General features: G+C 35.9%; 1 protein-coding gene across 4 annotated transcripts in view; it reads right to left on the bottom strand.

The window, feature by feature from the left end:
* Positions 1-19662, bottom strand: part of LOC122349970 (tight junction protein ZO-2) — a 57055-nt gene that overhangs the window by 15757 nt on the left and 21636 nt on the right. For 3 of the 4 annotated variants that reach the window (XM_043246131.1, XM_043246132.1, XM_043246134.1), the window contains 8 exons: positions 14500-14553; positions 11198-11322; positions 10549-10651; positions 9183-9792; positions 7561-7664; positions 6343-6496; positions 842-953; positions 440-558 (listed from right to left, as the gene is read on the bottom strand). In XM_043246131.1, the coding sequence (XP_043102066.1) occupies positions 440-558; positions 842-953; positions 6343-6496; positions 7561-7664; positions 9183-9792; positions 10549-10651; positions 11198-11322; positions 14500-14553 (1381 nt within the window). Of the gene's footprint in view, positions 1-439; positions 559-841; positions 954-6342; positions 6497-7560; positions 7665-9182; positions 9793-10548; positions 10652-11197; positions 11323-14499; positions 14554-15655; positions 16360-19662 lie in introns of those variants that run through there. The other variant, XM_043246133.1, reaches the window with a different exon arrangement.

Raw genomic sequence — 19662 nt, 5'->3', positions numbered from 1 at the left:
TTACTGTATTTTTAAATAAAAATGACCTTTTTAAGTAAAAGAGGCGTGATTGAATGGAACAAAATATAAAAAGCTTACCAACTTTTTTTATTTTATATATATAAATATATTAAATAAATAAATAAATAAATATACAGTTTTAGTGATTAATTTGGGGATCCTACACAAACCTGATGGCAAAAGTAAAAAAATCATTATAGATGTTTTCTTTTATGCATTTTGGTGATTTTAAATCACTAACATCAAGTGAAGATATTTAACCCTTGCAATGTTGCAATTTCTTAAAAAGTTTTTAGTCAGCTTCTTTTCTGGTTTAATTGGTCAGCAAAGTCTTACTCTCATTTGGTGCTTGACAAATAAGCATTGGCAATCCTCCGATTTATTAATAAACCAGACTTTTGGGTCTCAGACTACGAGGTATACGGAATCTTGTTCTTACGTGGTGGTTCTTCTTCCTGTGCTTCTACTCTCTCCTCCTGAGCTGGAAGCGGCTCCTCTGGAGATTTGTAAGGAGAGGAAGTAACAGCAGTCTTTGCCAATCTACTCTGAGAATCCTCCCTGAAAACACAACAACAATGTAGACGTAACGCAGCGTCTGATGGAGAATATGCATTAAAAAGAGTTCTCACTAATTTGATTTTGAATTCCTTGAACTATTTGTAAAACAGTTTAACTAGAAGATGCTTTCTTTAAGTACCACTTCGTTTGATATTTTTCGTTAGTGGACAACACTGACTTTCGTTCATTGGACAAAACAAACTTTTAAATGGTGAACTATCCATTAAAATGTCCAAAGCCAGTTTATTACTATTTTTACGTCATATCAGGAGCTGGTCTTCACCTGGCATTTTCTCGCGCTACATCATTGGACGAGTGTGAGGAGAGGTCGGACTGGCGCGACCTTTGGTCATCTTGAGGCGAGTAGGAATGGTACGACTCCATCTCGGAAATGTCTGCAAGAAATAAAAGTCTACAATGAGAAGCAACAGACTTTTCTTCAACCTCTAGGACGAGAAAGAGACGAGGCCCAGGAGAGACGGAATTAAATGGACCCACAACCACAGAGAACAGACCACCGTGTTACTGTCGACTTGGTGTTAATTGGCCAAGATCTGCCCCGTTATAACAATCAGTTCTGCTTCTACTGTAGTTTTATTTGACCACAGCATATGCATGCCCTTTTGACCAAAGACACAACCCGAATCATGGAGATTTACAATGCCTGTGTGACTCAAATGCCCAGAATTTTATAAAGCTGTGGTGGAGAGACTAATAGCAGCGTTATACAGAGGCAGAAGGTGCGTCGGAGAGGTGTGATTAATCTTTAGAAACAGAACACCCTGAGAGAAGCAGAGAAAAAGGTCAGGCGGAAGTGACATCTACAAGAACTGTTTTGGAAAGCAGAGAGATGTGTGCAAAAGCTGCTAGTGCTCACATACATTGATGCTATGTCAATAGATAAAAGGAATAGTTCACAAAAAAAAAAAAAAAAAAAGAAGGAAATTAGAATCTGAAGAGGACTTTACTGATTCATTTTTAAATCAAGAATCATCAGATTCACTGAGTCAACCGGGGATTTGATCAGAAATCATGCAGTCTGAGACTATTTTGACCAGTTCATCCTGAAAGGATTTACTGAAAAAAGAAACATTTAACTATGCAGATTTTGACTTTAATGATTTATTTTTAAGCATTTAAATAAAAAAATCTTTGGATTCACTGAACCAGTCAAACGGTGAGAAATGTCTGATTCGAGAAGAAGTCATTGTTAATCAACTGTTCATTTGTCGTAAATCAGTCATTAAAGCATTCAATGATTCAATTTCAGCATTAGCAGCTCATGTATATTTCAATTTTTTTTATGCTTTTGTGTCCTGTCCAATAGAAAATTTCTGCATGAACGTTCTTCTAAATATGAACATTTTTGCTACACAAACGAAAGAAAGTATTACTGGTTTTGTAACAACGCAAGGGTGAACTATTCCTTTAATTTCCCGTTCTAGAGATCTACTTTGTACAGGATAGTTGGGTAATTATCTGATTGCAAGTATAACCAAAAATAAGCAGGGCAAGGAAAATGAAGTATCTCTCTGAAAGAGAAAGCAGGACAGAAGTAGTGACGTCCGGGGAGGAAGAAAAGAGTTACTGTGTGGTCTGCTGGTGATCTAAATGCATGTCCAGTGCATGGCCGCTGGTGGGAGGAACCACACGACTGTCCTCCAAATCTACAACACACTCCATCCATTACAGAGCACAAGAACACTGCCGCCCACCTGCTTCAGAGCTCGGGGAGGGTTAATGCTCAGATCTAACAGAGTAAACACAGACAAACATGCCCACTGTGTATGAAGCACAAAACTGGTAACTTTTTTTAATCCAGGGAGAAATCTGTAATAAATGCTTTCATGCAACGTTAACGTAACGTTTAGATCATATTTGTTGTATTTTCTTAAAATCATTAAATCTCCAAAACCACAAAAATGATTTTGATATTAAAAGAAAATAAATATTATATATATATTTTTTTTTTCAGCATTAATATATATATATATACATACATATTTCAAGCATATAGAATTCTGCACTATTTAAAATATAAATACATTTTTAAAGACAATGCAAAAGAGATTTTTTTATTAATTTAAAATTAAATTACATTTAATTAAGAAATAAATTTCATCCAGCTGCAGCTTTTATATGCTGTGTTTAAATATCTGAACATATCTTGCAAAAATGGTGCAAGTGTCACGATATCGTAAAAGGAATCAGCTTGTAAGTCCCGAAAAGAAGATTTATCATCACTTCATTGTGTAACTGGAATATTTGCTTTTCTTTTAAAACGATCCCAAGAAAATCAGAAACAGCATTTCATTATATGCATAATTTATTCTTATTAAGAAAATTGTTATTTTTTTGTAATTGTTTACTTAAAGGATTTCCATTCGGATTTGGCTATCAGTCAGATTATTTATGGATTATTAGGCTGCATGTAAATGTAGCGTCTGAGGACTATCAGGGAGTATTAGGGAGCTGGTGTTTTCCAGGCTGTGGGGGAGAGAGGCGTGTTTCCATCTGTTGGGTGGGGATGAAATTACAGTCCGTCTCTTAAGAGGGGGAGGACAAACCACAGAGATGAGACAGCTGTGTGTACATTCCCTGAATACAACCCAAAACAGCACCTCTGCTTCAGCTACAACCACCATCAGAGCTACTGGGACAACAAACAGAGAGAATGACATGTATGACACAGACAAGAGACCAGGACTGGGTGATATCATAAAAAAACAATAAATTAATTAAAAAAAAAAATAATAATAATATCTTAATGTTGGTGCATTTGCTTTCAAATTTAAGTTTCATGATTTTTTTTTTTTAAAGATTTTCATAATTCTATTAAATATAACATTACATGTAAAAAAATGCAGATAATACTTATTAGTACTAATACTAAATATTTATTCATTAGTAATTATATTTTATACAAAATCTATCTATAATCTATTTTAAAATCTATTTTCCCCCATCACACATACGGAGAGACACGCACAATAAAACTATTACATAATTGTAATTGTTACATTACATTTAACAAACTCGTGAATGCTAAGATAATACTTAGTACTAATACTAAATTCCTAAGGTATATCTAACTGGGGTTTTTTTTAATCACACCGAGAATAATTATAAATTAGTCAAAAAATACATTAAAAGCATAAAAAAGTACTCGTATCACACCCACAAAGTATTAGTGAAAACACATTTAAAGCATTATTAAAAATAGTACTTGTGTAATAATAGTGATATACATTATGGATATTCCTTATTTCTCTCAGACTTAGTAGCGACTAAGAATAAATATACCATGTATAACGTGTTTGAGAGGCAACATGAAATCAGAATTGTACTATTAATTTTTACAACCATATTTTCATTGGATAAAAAGCATAGCATGCTTCACAGCAATGAATCCACCCCACATTAATTTCTCACTGAATATACTGATTTACATTAAACCCAGCGCTAAATGTGTTGTGCATGCATGCCGTCTTCAAACAAAATCGCCTGAATTCCCATAGAACTATGAAAAGCATGGGCATACCGGAGTGAATGTCAAATAAATGGAGGATAAAGACATAAGAGACAGAGCTGATTTACAACAGCAAGCCTTGAGCACCACGGTTCAACCTATCCAAGCACGTCACGCTAGCAAAGTCACGGCTTCTTGAATACAATGAACAATAAAAAAATGAGGAAATAGCTGAAAGCTGGATATCACATCATCTAGTCAAAATGAAAAGTAGCGCACAATGGCGCGTACGAGGCAATGAACAGTACGTGCTGCGTTTTTATGGCAGGGTGTAAATCACGTCTTGATTCTACTTCTCCGGCACAAAGCAGCGCACACACACAATGCCCGACTCATTTTCCAGCGCCGTTGAACACATACATGAAGTGGAAATGCATGAAGCCGTAACCGCCCAGCCCCACTCGACAAACGGATGCTTTTTCTGTACCGAAATGTACTTCCTTCCACCTGCATTTAATACCTCGAGGATGACGGATCTGAAAAAGCCATATGATATCCAGCTGTCCCACCCTAACAACAGCTGAAGAGTATGAAATAGCATCTGAGAGACCGTGTCACCCTTTCGGACACACAGGATTAAATAAGTCACCACCACACAGACATAACATTGAGTAGACTTATTTATTGATTAAAGAAGGTATTAAAAAAAAAAGAAGGTTAGCATAAAAATATAAGAGCACAGTGTGAAAGTTTTACAGGTTTGTTGAGGCACAGACATGATTAAGGATTAAAGGCAACCAGACTTTATGTTGTGTCTCTGCGGTCCGTCAGCTAAAAGTATGACATATCTGTATTATCTGTAAAAAGAGAACACAAAAATAGCATTTCTGTTGTAAGCATGCAGTTTGCTTTTTCTCACTTTTCAGCTGCGTTTCTAATTTTAATTTGAGTTTCAAACTTCAAAATAACTAAAAATAAAATAAACAACTATATAAACATTAGTGAGGATTAATTGTGATTAAATCGCATCCAAAATAAACATGTATATTATGCAAATAAAAAAACAAATGTGTACTGTGTATATTTATTATTTTTCTGTGCATTTAATAAATGCATAATAAACATTGTACACACACACACACACACACACATTATGTAAACAAAAACGTTCATTTTGGATGTGATTAATCACTCGACATCACTAATAAACAAATTTAAAAATGCAATGATTTAACTACAATTAAAATTGAAATGAAAGATTTTGTATTTAAATCAATTTATTTAATTTTGATTTTATTTAACATTTTATTTACATTGTTTAAAAATATAATTAATATATAATATATATATATATATATATATATATATATAAAGATAAAAGAAAAAATATAACAAAAGTATTATTAAAAAGTGAAAAAAACACATGTATAATGTATCTGAATTTGTACTATTTTTATCAATTCAGATCATGTTAATTATAATATAATATGCTATGGCTTTTGCTTTTTGATCTGACTGACACCTTCTTAAAAGCTGCATATATCAATTAAAAAAAGATGTAGAAATTGTATGCACTTTAAAGTAAAGTGGAGTAAATGATGCTGCTATCAAAAATGCAGCTGGATCTTTTAACTGAAAAGTACAACTTTTTTTAAACACAGCTACTATATTGAGTGTTGCAATTCCTCCCATTCGTTTTTCCACAAATGGTTTGTCTCACTATACTATGTCTGATGCGGTCCACTAGTGGGCAGCTCACCCGAGACGGTTGTTAATAGCTGATATAAATGGGGGCTGTAAATCTCAGCTCTTTGCTAAAAAGCTACAGTCCGTATCTGACAATACAGTCTTGTAATTTCTAAATGATTGTGTTCCCGTTAAATATACTATCAATCTACACTGTAACTATACGGCCAGAGGAAATGTTATTACCCGTGTCCAACTGCATTAACACTACATCACCTCTATAGAGGACCAGACTCATTAAATCCATGGCATATAGCTGAAATTATGCCACTGGATGATAACCCTGCTCTCATACAGACAGTGACAAATTGGGTTTTGTGCTTCAATTCTCATTTAGAGTCTATTAATAGTAATTCGCATAATTAACAGTAATTTATTACAGCCTCGGTGCCTAGCGAATGTGTACATGATATTACTAATCTGATATATCAGAACCTATTCACGCTACCTGCTTTTAATTAAAGTGTGGCGCTGGAGAGCAAACAGCCAGAGGGTGTGCACCACGGCTCAGGAAGCGCTGTAATGAAGACTAGTCTATCAACAAATGCAGTGTGAAAGGAGGAGCTTACCGTCAGGCTCCGAGTCGCTGTCTGCCAGGGCAGGAATGCGCACCAGAATCTGTCGGTGGTCTCTTTGGACCACCAGTTGCAGCTTGCCCCGTGATTTCTCAATCAGCTTGCCGGCGTCACTCAGAGAGAGGTTCTCAGTCACAGTCCCATTGATCTAAAAAAAAAAACAGAAATACAGACATGTCATTATTGTTTCAAGTGTAATACTGAGTTGGAGTGAGTTTGTATGAATGGTTGACGGATACAACATATATTAAATACTAAAACATTGTTTTTTTTTCTGTCATTAGAACAAAAAAAACTTTTCTGATGCTGTGTTTGCTAATGATATTCCTTTCAGTTAGTAGACTTTATTAAAATGTAATATTTAGATCCATATATGTGCATGTCCTTTCAAAAATTTTAATAAATGAAATGGATAAATATAAAAGATAAAAAACAGGGTTATTGCAGTTAACTAAAATTTAAACCATAAAGCGGTTAAAAAATAAATTTGTGTGACTGTTAACTGAAATCTCAACTTAAAAAAAAAAAAAATCATAATATTTATAACTTAACATGTGAATATATTACAGATTTATATTATTATATTTTAAGTTTATATTACCTATTTACCTATTACCTTTTTTTGTGCATCACTTTGGTCATCAGCCACTGTGATTTATTCAACTTTAAATTGTTTACTAAATACCTTTATAATATTTATTTATATTCTGAATACATTTTTTTTCCAGTTGTCATTTAAACACTTCAGCTTAAATTTGACAAAATTAGTGCTTATTTATTTTATACACGATTTATTTTATTTCTTTTATTTCCGCTTAAATGACACAGTGGTGTAAAAATTTTGTGGAAGAGTGGAAGAAATTAAAAAAAAAATTTTTATCTTTTGCGTTCTCTCAAAAAGATATTTGCATCCCCTCACAATTTTTTTTCTGATATTTATACATAAAATATTATTTAATTTAAAAAATAAAAAAACATTAAAATGTAAATATTACACATGTTTTTTTAAATATTTTTTTATTTACTTTTTACTTTTTTATTATTAAAGGTGTATTTCATTTAGCAAAAATAGTTAGGTCTTAATAGTATAATTTAGTGTAATGATTTTAAATAGAATTTGCAAGCAACTACAGGTCATTTCTGTGATATTCTCATGACAATTTAACAGATTTAATGCATGAACAGCTACTGTGTGAAGAGTCTGATAGGTACCTTAAGAATGATGTCGCCCTCCTGGAGATTTCCATCTCTGGCAGCCAATCCAGTGCTGGTCATCTCTTTGATGAAGATCTGGCTGCCCAGCCGGAGGCCGTACTCTACAACAAATCAGAGCGAAACATTGGCTCCGTGCAGCAAAAAGCTAACATGAACCTAACATGAACCTAACAACCATGACGACCTTGACCCTTTTAAGTACACAGCAATCCCTGCGGCTGTTAGTTTAGTGGCCGGCTGAATGGGTCAAACACCACAAACAATTTAAATGGAAACTGAAAATGTGAAAAAGTATTGATCTGACTGATCACAGCTCTCTGCAGAACGTGCAAGTACCACTTACAGAACTGAACATGATCAAACACTTTCAGTTTCAATATTGTTCTAAAAACTAAACCCAGCTCTAAAAAAACCCAAATGGTTCCCATTTCACATCTCTAGGCAAGAAAATCTTTGCCTTTCTGGGCTGTGGGTTATGAAGGGCTGGTGAGGAAATCAGAAGAGACGGGCCGCTTTATGTGAAGTCACAGGAATATGTGTCTACTGAAATCTGACAAGGCCATCATAAATAAATCAGATTTAAATATCATCAAAATCCAAGGAGGACAAATAGGCTAAGAATGGATGTTTGGAGCTCCAAAGAAAACAGCGTGAAAGGATACGAGAGAAAGAGATTGAAAAAAGAAATGGGCAAAGGCTCAGATTTTTCCCAATTTTTAGCTTGTGCATTATTTCCACAGCATCTGACCTGAACTCTACTGAGGATATAAAAGTTCTGTAAAGGGGTCATATCAAGTCATAATTGCACTTTTGAGATAAAAATTATAGATATAGTAGGGAAAGCATGCCGTTATGCCCAACAAGCTTCCTAGCTATGCTCTGCATAATCTTCTAAAAGATGGCAATATTTGAAAAAAAACTGTTTAAGTTTATTTTTAGGTGCTTGTTCATTTCAGTTTGATCACACTGAGCACATTTTATCACTGTTTAGTGAACCTGTCTGAATATAATGCAGCTTCAGAAAGGGTGTTATTAAAGGAAGGGCTATTAAAAAATATATAGGACCTGACAGAGCACAACTTTACTGAAGGTTTTTCTTTTAAAGAAATTGCATTTATTTGTTCCAAAAATAATATTGTGAAATATCACTACAATTAATTATATATATATATATATATATATATATATATATATATATATATATATATATATATATATATATATATATATATATAAATACACACACACAATCGCACTGTTAGAAATATTATTCTATTTTTTATTATATATAAAATACATTTTTATGGTGTACTACTCCCCAATGTTTGCCATAAACACTGATCCAACTTCAAGACTTTCTTTTAATAACGCCCATAAATTATAAACGCTTTATCAAAGATTCTTGAAATGGTGCAAGAAACCTTGACAATAAAAACAATAATAAAAACAATGAACAATATGACCCTTCTTAACTGTTTTAATAATTTTTCAATCACCTAATCTAATATATATATATATATATATATATATATATATATATATATATATATATATATATATATATATATATATATATATATACTATGCTATTAGCGACATGGTAATCCAGCAACTCTCACCTTCATTGGGCCTGTTTTTCACCAGCATGACATTGATGGGCGGCTCCAGGGGCTCATAGTTGTACCGCTCTTTTCCTCTGTCTCTCTCTCTGCTGGGTGATGGAGAGTGATCCTGCAGCCGGTCCCTGCTGTGACTCCTGGTCATCCTGTCATCAGTACGAGTGTCATACCTCCGTGTGTCGTAGCCTTGGTCCCTCCCGTAGCTTCCGGCAGGGCTTCCTCCTCCGCGTCCTCTGCTGTGCTGCCTGTGGTAGCGAGGCTCCGGGCTGGATCCGCGCTCCAGCGTCCGGCCCCGACTGCCGTCCCTGCGGTAGCCGCTGTCAGAGCTGGGCGACCTCTCGGCGCTCCTGCCTCTGCTCCGGGAGTCGTAGTCCTGGCTGCGGTAATCCGGCTCCAGGTAGTCTATCCGGCTCTTCTCGAGGCTGCGGTCACGCTCTCTGTCACGGGGGTAGCCCAGGCCGCCATTTCCCCGAGGGTAATCAGAGTCTGGGTCACTGTGAACGCTGCGGCTGTCCTCGGGATAATAGCTGGATATGTTGTAATCACGGCTATCCCCGCTCGGGGACGGTGGGCGCTTGAGGACAGACACCTTGCGAGGCCTCTTTACAGTCTGTGAGGAGCAATGAATATAATTAGTCTTTACGCATTCAGAACACCATTATGACAAGGACCATATCTAAAAGTAGACGTTTATCATACAATATGATCATTACATCATGCAAGCCTTTGAGGGCTGCACATACAGGCATAAAAAGAGCTATACTACATATACAGCAATTAGCAAGGCAATAACGCAACCAAAAAAGTAAAATTAATATTTTATTATTATTATCCTGTTATATAACCTTCAATAGATTTCATAATATTCATAAAATAATTTAATATACAAAATGCCAAAGTGTTTATTAAAGTTTAGTAAAGTTTATTATTTATGAATTTATGATATCTTGCATTATTTTTGTATTTAATGTTAATTAGTAAAATCCATTATAGTCATATTTTTACAATATTGCTTCTATTGCCCTCATTTATAAGTCACTTTTAATAAATTCTAAATCACTAAATGCATATGTAATATTCATTAATGGCAATGTTATTTTAGTAAAATAATATAGTATTGTTTTATAATAGTTTGCATTTTTTTTGTTTAGTTTCAATTTTAAAATAAATTTTGGAAATTTATTGGTTACCACAAATATTGATATTAATTTACCTGAAACTATTTGACATAAATGGAGGGTTAAAAATATATTTTAAAAGTGTCATCAAAGATAAAAAAAAAAATGAACTTAAGAAAAATAAGTTCCGAAGTAAGTAAACTTATTCTAGAAGGCCTCTCATAAAGGTCAACTTGACAAATACTTACTATTTTGGCCACTTTCCCACATTTTCGAAGTGACTGCACAGCAAATGAATGAGGCACATTATCCATGGCGATGGTGTTGACCTGTATCACACGGTCATTCTCACTGTCCACAACAAAACAAAATAAAACAAACATTAAATCCACAACAAAACAGACGCATACCATGCTATATTTTGTGGAAACACCTGCCCTTTTCAATGCATTTCTCCTCCATAATGTAGTATATGAGGCATTTCTGAAAATTAATGTTTAGTGGAACATAATCTAGAATCTACTTGAATCAACCAGTATTAAACTGGAACGTAAAAAGTAGGCTGAGATATACAGCCCTGCATGGATGAACTATATTTTTGTATTTGTTTGTAGGGTTTCCCTACAAAAACATGCCATGGCTGCAATGCTCTATTATTAGATAATATCAGTTTACCCAGCCTTGATTACTGTACACCAACATGCACCAATAAAGCATGCGCATTAACACCAAGGACATTTATTAGGACAGTAAACATGGCGATATTTGATTTCATGTCATTTCGAAGAGCTCTGCGTGAAAAAACCCCAATACTTATCAACCTGCCTAAGCTGGTGTTAAATAATGGTTTAGCAATACACTAAACACGCATGCATTAGTAAAGTGAGTGAAGCGTACAAGAGCAGTCCATCGGCCGGTCCTCCTGGCAGCACGTCTGACACAATGATGGACGTCTCTCCCGTCTCTACGTTTGGATTGTCCCGGCCCCCGGACACAGCAATTCCAAAGCCCATCTTAGCGTCCTTAGCGAGAGAAAAGCAGAGAAATGGCTTTCAGTGTGAAAATACCATTAATGCATTTCCTCAGACATATATCGCAGCCAGCCCGCCCCGAGCAGGAGTGTTTAATATCGCTTCACAGAAACGAGCAAATAGCCAGCGGTGTTACACAATCACGTTCGCGAGCTTATATTATGAATCTTTCATAAACGGTGGACTGCTTGCCACCACAGTGCGGTTTTCCAGAAAGCCACCGCATGCCAAAGCTAATGGAGTCATGGTTCCACCTCATTGCTTGGCCAAATAACAACCTGCTGTACCTGCCTCAGAGGAACGCTGAATAAATAGAGTCTAATGAGCGGGTATCACGGGCTTGATGCAATCTGCTCCAAATATATTCAGGCTCAATTACAGCCGGAGATAAAACCTGACAGAACCGAGTAAAACACATACATTGCCGTTCTAGAGATACACAGGTCAACCCGCAATCACAACCATTTTTTGATGGTATTTTTGGCTGATCTGTGTTTCTGAAGCGTACCGGTGTAACACAAAATGCATTGGAATCACTGGCCAAAATGATATCTTTTTGGAAATATTACAAAGCCTGTGAACAGGGCGTTGAGATAGCAAGTTGTTAATTGTGAAGGCACTAAAAAAAAGACATTCGGGATGTCGATTTTGAACTTACATTTCACCAAAAAGAAACATAAGCATTGTTGTGATGGTTGTGAACCGATGTGGATAACAAAAAGCAAACAGGAGCTGGTCTATTAGAGCTGCTTTTCTGTGCTTGCTGAAGTTTATGAGATGTTGAATATTTGTTCAGCTCAGTTGGGTGGGTGAGAAAATGAAATGCTTGTTAAATTAACATGCAATCAAAAGCCATAAATGTAGGTAAGATAGCCTAGTTCCGTATAGGGCTAGCTGGGCACTGTACTGAATGCTAGAGGTATTATTGTAATAAATCAATACAACATTACAGAGTATTGTCAGTATTGAATATTGCTGAAATTTAGGATTAATGTGCCAATGTCAGTACCAATAAGCAATTTTACAACGGCCGTAAAATGCTTATACATTCCAGCAACTAGTTCCCATTTGAAAGAATTTTTAAAAACCACTGACAGACACTTAATTTATGGCCACTGAAAACACATGTTGTACTAAGCCATCATCAGTTCAATATGTCGCTCTATGAATGTGCATTCTTACCCATCTACTGCTCATGCTCACTGGAAAAGCTACGTCCGCTCGAATAACACGGTGAAAAGTAATTTCTATATAACGCCAGTATACTTGTTCCTGTTTGCAGTAGCACTACTGTGCTGGGACTAACTTTTGCTACGGTTACGCGGATCTTACACTACTCCGTCGTTTTCCACCCTCAAAACCAGACTTTTGAAAACACTGCAGACCCCGTTTTACTTTGGGAATGATGGGAAAAATGCGATACAGTGTAAATGGAAACTTCGGAAAACGAACACAGTGCAATGGAAATGATAGGCCCATTGCCATAGCTGTATTATAGAGTGTATTTTTTATTTTTTGGGAGACAATAACTCAAAAGTGCATGAACACTTTTGGATTTACAACTTTATAGATTGTTTACATTCATATAAAATACTAGAAATGGCATAACAGGGGCACTTAAATAAATACATAGCATCTTTATTTTTACTAGATTGCATAGCAAAGTTATTATAGTTTTACATTTTTTTATTCATTTTATTTTAATATTGATTTTTCAAAATGTAAGATTTTTTTTTTATTTAGTTTTTTTTATTAGTTTAGTTTTTTTGTTAGTTTTAGTTTAGTTTTTATTTTGCGAACCCATTTTTTTGGTTTTTATATAGTTCAGTTTCAGCTGTAATTAGAGTTTAGAAGAGTTAACAGATCAGTATAGAAATGGAAATCAGTAAAGTACAGGTCTACACCGAAATGAAGCAGTCAGGCCTTTTCACCGAATAAAATGTAAATAAATTGTATTTCTAATTATGTAGGCTAATTCTCGTTATAAACAAACCATTAACCTAGAAGTTGATAAATGTACTTATTGCTTAGGCATGCTCAATATGGTTATGCAGAATATGTACTTTATAAGTACTAGTAAACAGCTGCTTTTGTTGTTTTCAGGTGCGATATACTAATATAGTATTTCTTATTGGTGCACTAAATGCGATTTTTTCTCATTTATTGTTTAATAAAAACATTGGGAATTGATTTAAAAACAAAAATGAATCTGAATCGGCTGTAAAAATTCCTGAACAGACTCCCAGTGCCTCAAAAGGTGGCCGGTAACTAAAAGTTTATATTATGGTTTGATTGGAGTAAGTAAGTTCAAGTGAATATGACGCGATATAGATCTTATATGCCACAACTTCTAAGCACCCTTTTTCCCCCCAAACTTTCCAAAGCTTACATCTTTCCTTTAATGTGATAAATGAGTCTATTCTTATCTGATCTCAGCGATCTGACATGGCAAATTGCTGAGATGTTTTCCCAGGATGAGCCTGACGTGGAGATGGCGGTGATAGCGTCAGTGTGTTCAGATAGCGTATGTGAACCCTTGCGATCTGTCGTGTGCGAGATAAAAAAAAAAAATGCACATCCTGCTTGATGTTGGAGGAAGAAAGAATAGGAGGAAAGAAGGAGACGACGGGAGGAGAAGGGGGAGGGGTCATTTCTGATGGTCTGAAGCGCTTGTGCAAAGGAAACACAAGCACAAGTTGAGCTGCGTCCCAATTCAAAGGCTGCATCCTTCGAAGAAATCAGACTTCGAAGGCTGCGGTCAGTAAGATTTAATAAAATAATATTAAGCAGGGATGCATTAAATTAATTAAAAGTGACGATAAAAGATATCTAATGTTACAAAAGATTTATATTTCGAATAAACTTGAACCACAGAAACGTGGTCACTGTTAATATATCGATATAATCATAATGTTAAAGATTATACCGTTGTAGAATCATCACGTCCAGTGAGTTTCAGGTATTGTTGTGTGTTTAGCTTGGGTACCGCAGGAGGTTCTAGTCTGTTTGTTAAGAGGGCCATCCATCTGTGCAGCCTGCGTTCTGTGGCCTCTTTGACTACAAGCATGAACCTTCTGGTTCACAGCCTCCCTCTCTTGTACAACACATTTCTAAACATGTAACTCTTATATCTGTATTGAGTAAAGTTGACGTAAAAGAGTTTCATACCCGTTGTAGAGTCACAGTGTACTGCTCCCAAACCGTCTCCTCCATTCCTGTGCCCTGTGTGGAAAAAGACAAGGAAACCATCATTAATCACCAGTCAGGCGTCACTAATGCCAGTATGCTGTGCGGTGTGACATGTAGGGTTGAGTGGCTCATTCACAAATTGGATCTAAATGAAGTGTCCTGAACTAATTATTTCATAATTACATGGATGCACACATAACATTACAGGAATATTCCTGGTCAAGCACAACTTGAGCGAGACAGCATCTGTGGCAGTTTTATAGGATGCACATAATCAGTAGTTCCCTCTTATATAATACAAAACCTAAACTTTTTCCTTTCAATGAAGACAAAATTATGTTCTACAATTATCTCCAATCAACAGAATACCACAGATTCTATCTATTTACTTTAAATGTGAAGTGTGCCATTTTCAAAGTTAAAATATTGTCTTGTATACCAGGTTTTTAAATACCGATAATTTACATTATATATTAAACACACACACACAGATTTAATTAATGTTTTTTTTTTTTAATGAAACTACCATTCAACTTTTGGGGTCAGTATATTTTATCTTTTTATTCAGCAAGCATGCAATAAATAAATGTGTATAATATGTTACAAAGATTTACATTTTAAATAAACGCCGATCAGCTTTTATTGTCATCAAATAACCCTCCAAAATGCATTACAATTTCCACAAAATACTAAGTAGCACAACTGTTTTCGACACTGATAATATTAATATCAGCATATTAAAATTAATTCTAAATGACCATGTGACTTGAAGATCATGAAGACTAAGGTAACGGCTGCTAATGATTTATATTTGACATCACAGGAATAAATAGTATTTTTAAAAACTATTAAAATAATATAAAAAGTTATTTATTTACCCAATATTATTTTTACTGTATTTTTCATCAAATACAACTTTGGTATCTAAAAAACATTTAAAAATCTATCCAAACCCCAACTTTTGAAAAGTAGTAAAAATTTCATTTTTTTAATCCATACTATTTTATGTTACACACTTCACCTTAAAGTTGTAAATAACCAAGTATATTCCTTAAAATGAGATAATGAAAATGAATCTCAGTCAACACATGAAGACCCTCCCCGTCCCCAGCTATATGGTATCGTCCGGAAATACCTGTGAACGTCTCATTATTTGGTACGACTCATTATGCCACTGCATCAAACTGAGGGTCTACCACATATGGCAGAAGAGTGTGTATGAAGGATGGGCCTGTCATTTCCACAGCTCACAAGGACAAACGCAACATTTTTTATTTTTAAAGATAATAAAGACATATGAGGACTGATTCCATGTCAGCTTACAGATCTATGTATTCCAGTGTCCTTAAACACGACGCCAAATCTGAATATCCCTCTTTAGGACACATATAAACAACCGGCCCGACAAATCACACACATATACACACACACACACACACACAGAGCTCAAGGGTGTGTTTGTTACAAAGAACAGACAGACGTACCCATCAATATCGATGATTAACTGGAAACAGTCACAGTACAACCCAACCTCAAATAAACCATGACGACACAAGGTTAAACCATGGTGACTTTGCCAACATGTCCAGTTAAAGCTTCTTAAAATAGAAGTCTTTAATTAAATAAGATTCTGTTTAATCTAAACAATATCCTAATCTACACCTGATTCTACTTTCATTAAAAGATTACTCCCTACCATGTCAAGTCAAACTTATTTTTACTAGTGGTCGGCCAATACTGTTTTTGTTTTTGACAGCCGATGCCAATATCTTGGAAAGCAGGGCTGATGGCCATTATCTTAAATTATATTAAGTAAATTGCATGGCAATCAATATGCTTTCACACAATGAGTTTCAATATGTGTTGACACAAATTACTTTTTTGAACCCATTGATACAACATGGCACTGAGAAAAGAAATGCGTAGAAACGTTATTCTTTGACGCCAGGAACCGATGAATAATCTACTCACCCCCAAGCCATCCTAGGAGTATATGAATTTCTTCTTTCAGATGAACACAGTCTGAATTAAAAAAAAAAACACTGGCCAATTTAGTGTTGGAGGTTTCATGGCTACCATTCATTGATTGCACATTCCACCAGTAAGAGCAGAGATTGAAGGTTTTAATAACAGAGAATTGCACAGTTTTGCTTAAAATATTGCAATGCACACAACACTATGGGTGACATATCAGAGTTCAAAAGAGGACACATTGTTGGTGCACGTCTTGCTGCGCATCTGTGACCCAGACAGCAAGTCTTTGTGATGTATCAAGAGCCACGGTATCCAGGGTAATGTCAGCATACCACCGAGAAGGACGAACCACATCCAACAGGAGTAACTGTGGACGTAAGAGGAAGCTGTCTGAAAGGGATGTCCGGGTGCTAACCCAGATTGTATCCAGAAAACATAAAACCACAGATTTCCCAACTCACTGCAGAATTAAATGTGCACCTCAGCTCTCCTGTTTCCAACAAAACTGTCCGTCAGGGGCTCCACAGGATCAATATACATGGCCGGGGTGCTATAGCCAACCCTTTGGTCACTCGTGTCCAATGCCAAACGTCGGTTTCAATGGTGCCAGCAGAGAAAATCTTGGGCTGTGGACAATGTGAAACATGTATTGTTCTCTGATGAGTCCAACTTCACTGTCTTTCACACATCCGGGAGAGTTAGGGTGTGGAGAAGCCCCAAAGAAGCGTACCACCTAGACTGTTGCATGCCCAGAGTGAAGCATGGGAGTAGTTCAGTGATGGTTTGGGCTGCAATATCACGGCATTCCCTAGACCCAATACTTGTGCTAGATGGACGCATTACTGCCAAGGACTACAGAACCATTCTGGAGGACCATGTTCACCCAGTGGTTGAAACATTGCATCCTGAAGGCGGTGCCGTATCAGGATGATAATGCACCAATACACACAGCAAGACTGGTGACAGAGTGGTTAGATGAACATAAAAGTGAAGTTGAACATCTCCTATAGCCTGCACAGTCACCTGATCTAAATATCATTGAGCTACTTTGGGGTGTTTTGGAGGAGCGCGTCAGGAAACGTTCCTCCACCAGCATCACATAGTGACCTGGCCACTATTCTGCAAGAAGAATAGCTCAAAATATCACTGTGCAGGACTTGTATCTGTCATTCCCAAGACCAATTGCAAAAGGAAGCCCTACACCATACTAGTGAATTATTGTGGTCTAAAACCAGGCATTTTAGTTTCATTGTCCAACCCTTGTAATATATATATATATATATATATATATATATATATATATATATATATATATATATATATATATATATATATATATATATTTATTTATTTATATACACATCTGTGGTTCAATGATCGCTTCATGCTCTTCTCCAAGCACACGGGAGTGTTTGATAGCTGCATCTATTAGCCGATCCACCGATAGACACTGAACAGCACTGTGTTGGCAGCAAATGGGCGTTTACAAAATGGTATCAGTCTGGCAAACTAATAACATTGACAAGCAAATAAAGTTGGATATAATATCACTGGGCACTAACACGGTTTACATTTTTGGGTCCTTAAACCGAGACTTGTTTTATAATGTATACTGCTTTAAGTGAGTATACTGAATGTATGCAGGTAAAGTAGGACGTGCTTTAATATACTACTGAATGATAATCCAATGCACTGTACGTGCCACTTACAGCACCTTCAAAAGAAATGAAAGGCTAAACTGTCATGAATATATTAGGTTTTTGATATACATCAGGGTGTGTCTGTATATGTTTTACAGTTGCTGCATAATTTGTAATTAATTATTAATTTAGTAATTAATTCAAGTTATTAATATTATTGGGTGCTATAGTTCTTTTAAAAGAACCAGGGCTGACCAATCACATTACAGATCAGCTATGACATCCCTCTGATATTAAACTAAGAAGGAAAAGGTTGATGTGCAACTTAAAATACGCGTTTTGATTTTCATTTTCTGCACTTCCCTTTAGCTTTTCTTCACAAACGCACTCTTCCCCTCGTCCCCCGTCGGCGTGCTGCTCTAATTGGAGGACTCTGCCTGCAGATATCTACCCTCAGACTACAACGGAAGCGTACAATTAGTGTGGACATGTGCATTTGTTTGGCTCTCCACAAGCGCTCGGATAGTGCGCTATGCAGCAAATAAAACTAATCCACAGAGATAAAGTGAATAAAGGGCCTGATGCTGATAAGCCAAGACAGCTCTCCTCCTGCGCTGGGCTGTTTTCTGTGGGTGGCTAGTGGAGATATTGTTCATAAGACTGTGATGAGAAAGACAGATAGCGAGAGAGCTAAAGATGCTGCATCATTTGAAGCAGGGGTGGGAATCTTCAGGCACTTCACGATCCGATTCGGATTCTGGGAGTCACTATTCGATTCCAAAACGATTCTAGATCAACATTTTTCACCCAGTTAAATCTTCTGCACAAATGCATCCTTACAACTTAACATCTTAAACAACACTGGGGTTTCCATGCTTTCTGTTTATAGTTTGAATATCTGTGCGTCAGTAATGCCATCTTAAAAGTAGGGGCGTGATTCTTGGTTTCTCAATTCCATCAATTCAATTACAGTTATCACGATCAACTCAATAATCACATGCTTCACATTCTCAGTTTTCAATATTACAACACATGACTACAATTTCCTATAAATCTTAAATAACAATATAAGCAGGCTACATTTTAAAACAATTATTTGAAATAGGTGTTCTTTAAGTATATGAATGTTTACAAACAATAGTTGTTTTTTATTCCTTCAGCATTATTGCCGTTTGATTATTACTTACGCGATCATAGACAGCGACAGCTTTAACAGGCTTCATTCAGACTAACGATCTATTTCTGAAATACTTAGAATCAATTCAGAATCGTTGTAGAGTGAAATGCGATGCATCCGTGAATCGTTATTTTTTTCCTCCCAACCCTAATTTGAAGGCAGTTCAGGCTGCTCCTATAAAGCATTCATCTCCTTGTTCTGGAAATATGTCGGAAATTTTTACAGCTAAATGGAAAATTACAAAGCTGCTTGCTTTATAAATCAAAAGAACGCCACAGGAATGTCCCCGAGGGTTATCCAAATATTAAAAGAAACAATAATTAAGAACACTTAATCTAGTTTGACTGATCA

This window comes from Puntigrus tetrazona, chromosome 8, assembly GCF_018831695.1.
Source record: "Puntigrus tetrazona isolate hp1 chromosome 8, ASM1883169v1, whole genome shotgun sequence".
NCBI lineage: Eukaryota > Metazoa > Chordata > Actinopteri > Cypriniformes > Cyprinidae > Puntigrus > Puntigrus tetrazona.
Note: the sequence above shows the minus strand (reverse complement) of the source record. Positions and strands in the feature narration are given on the sequence as shown.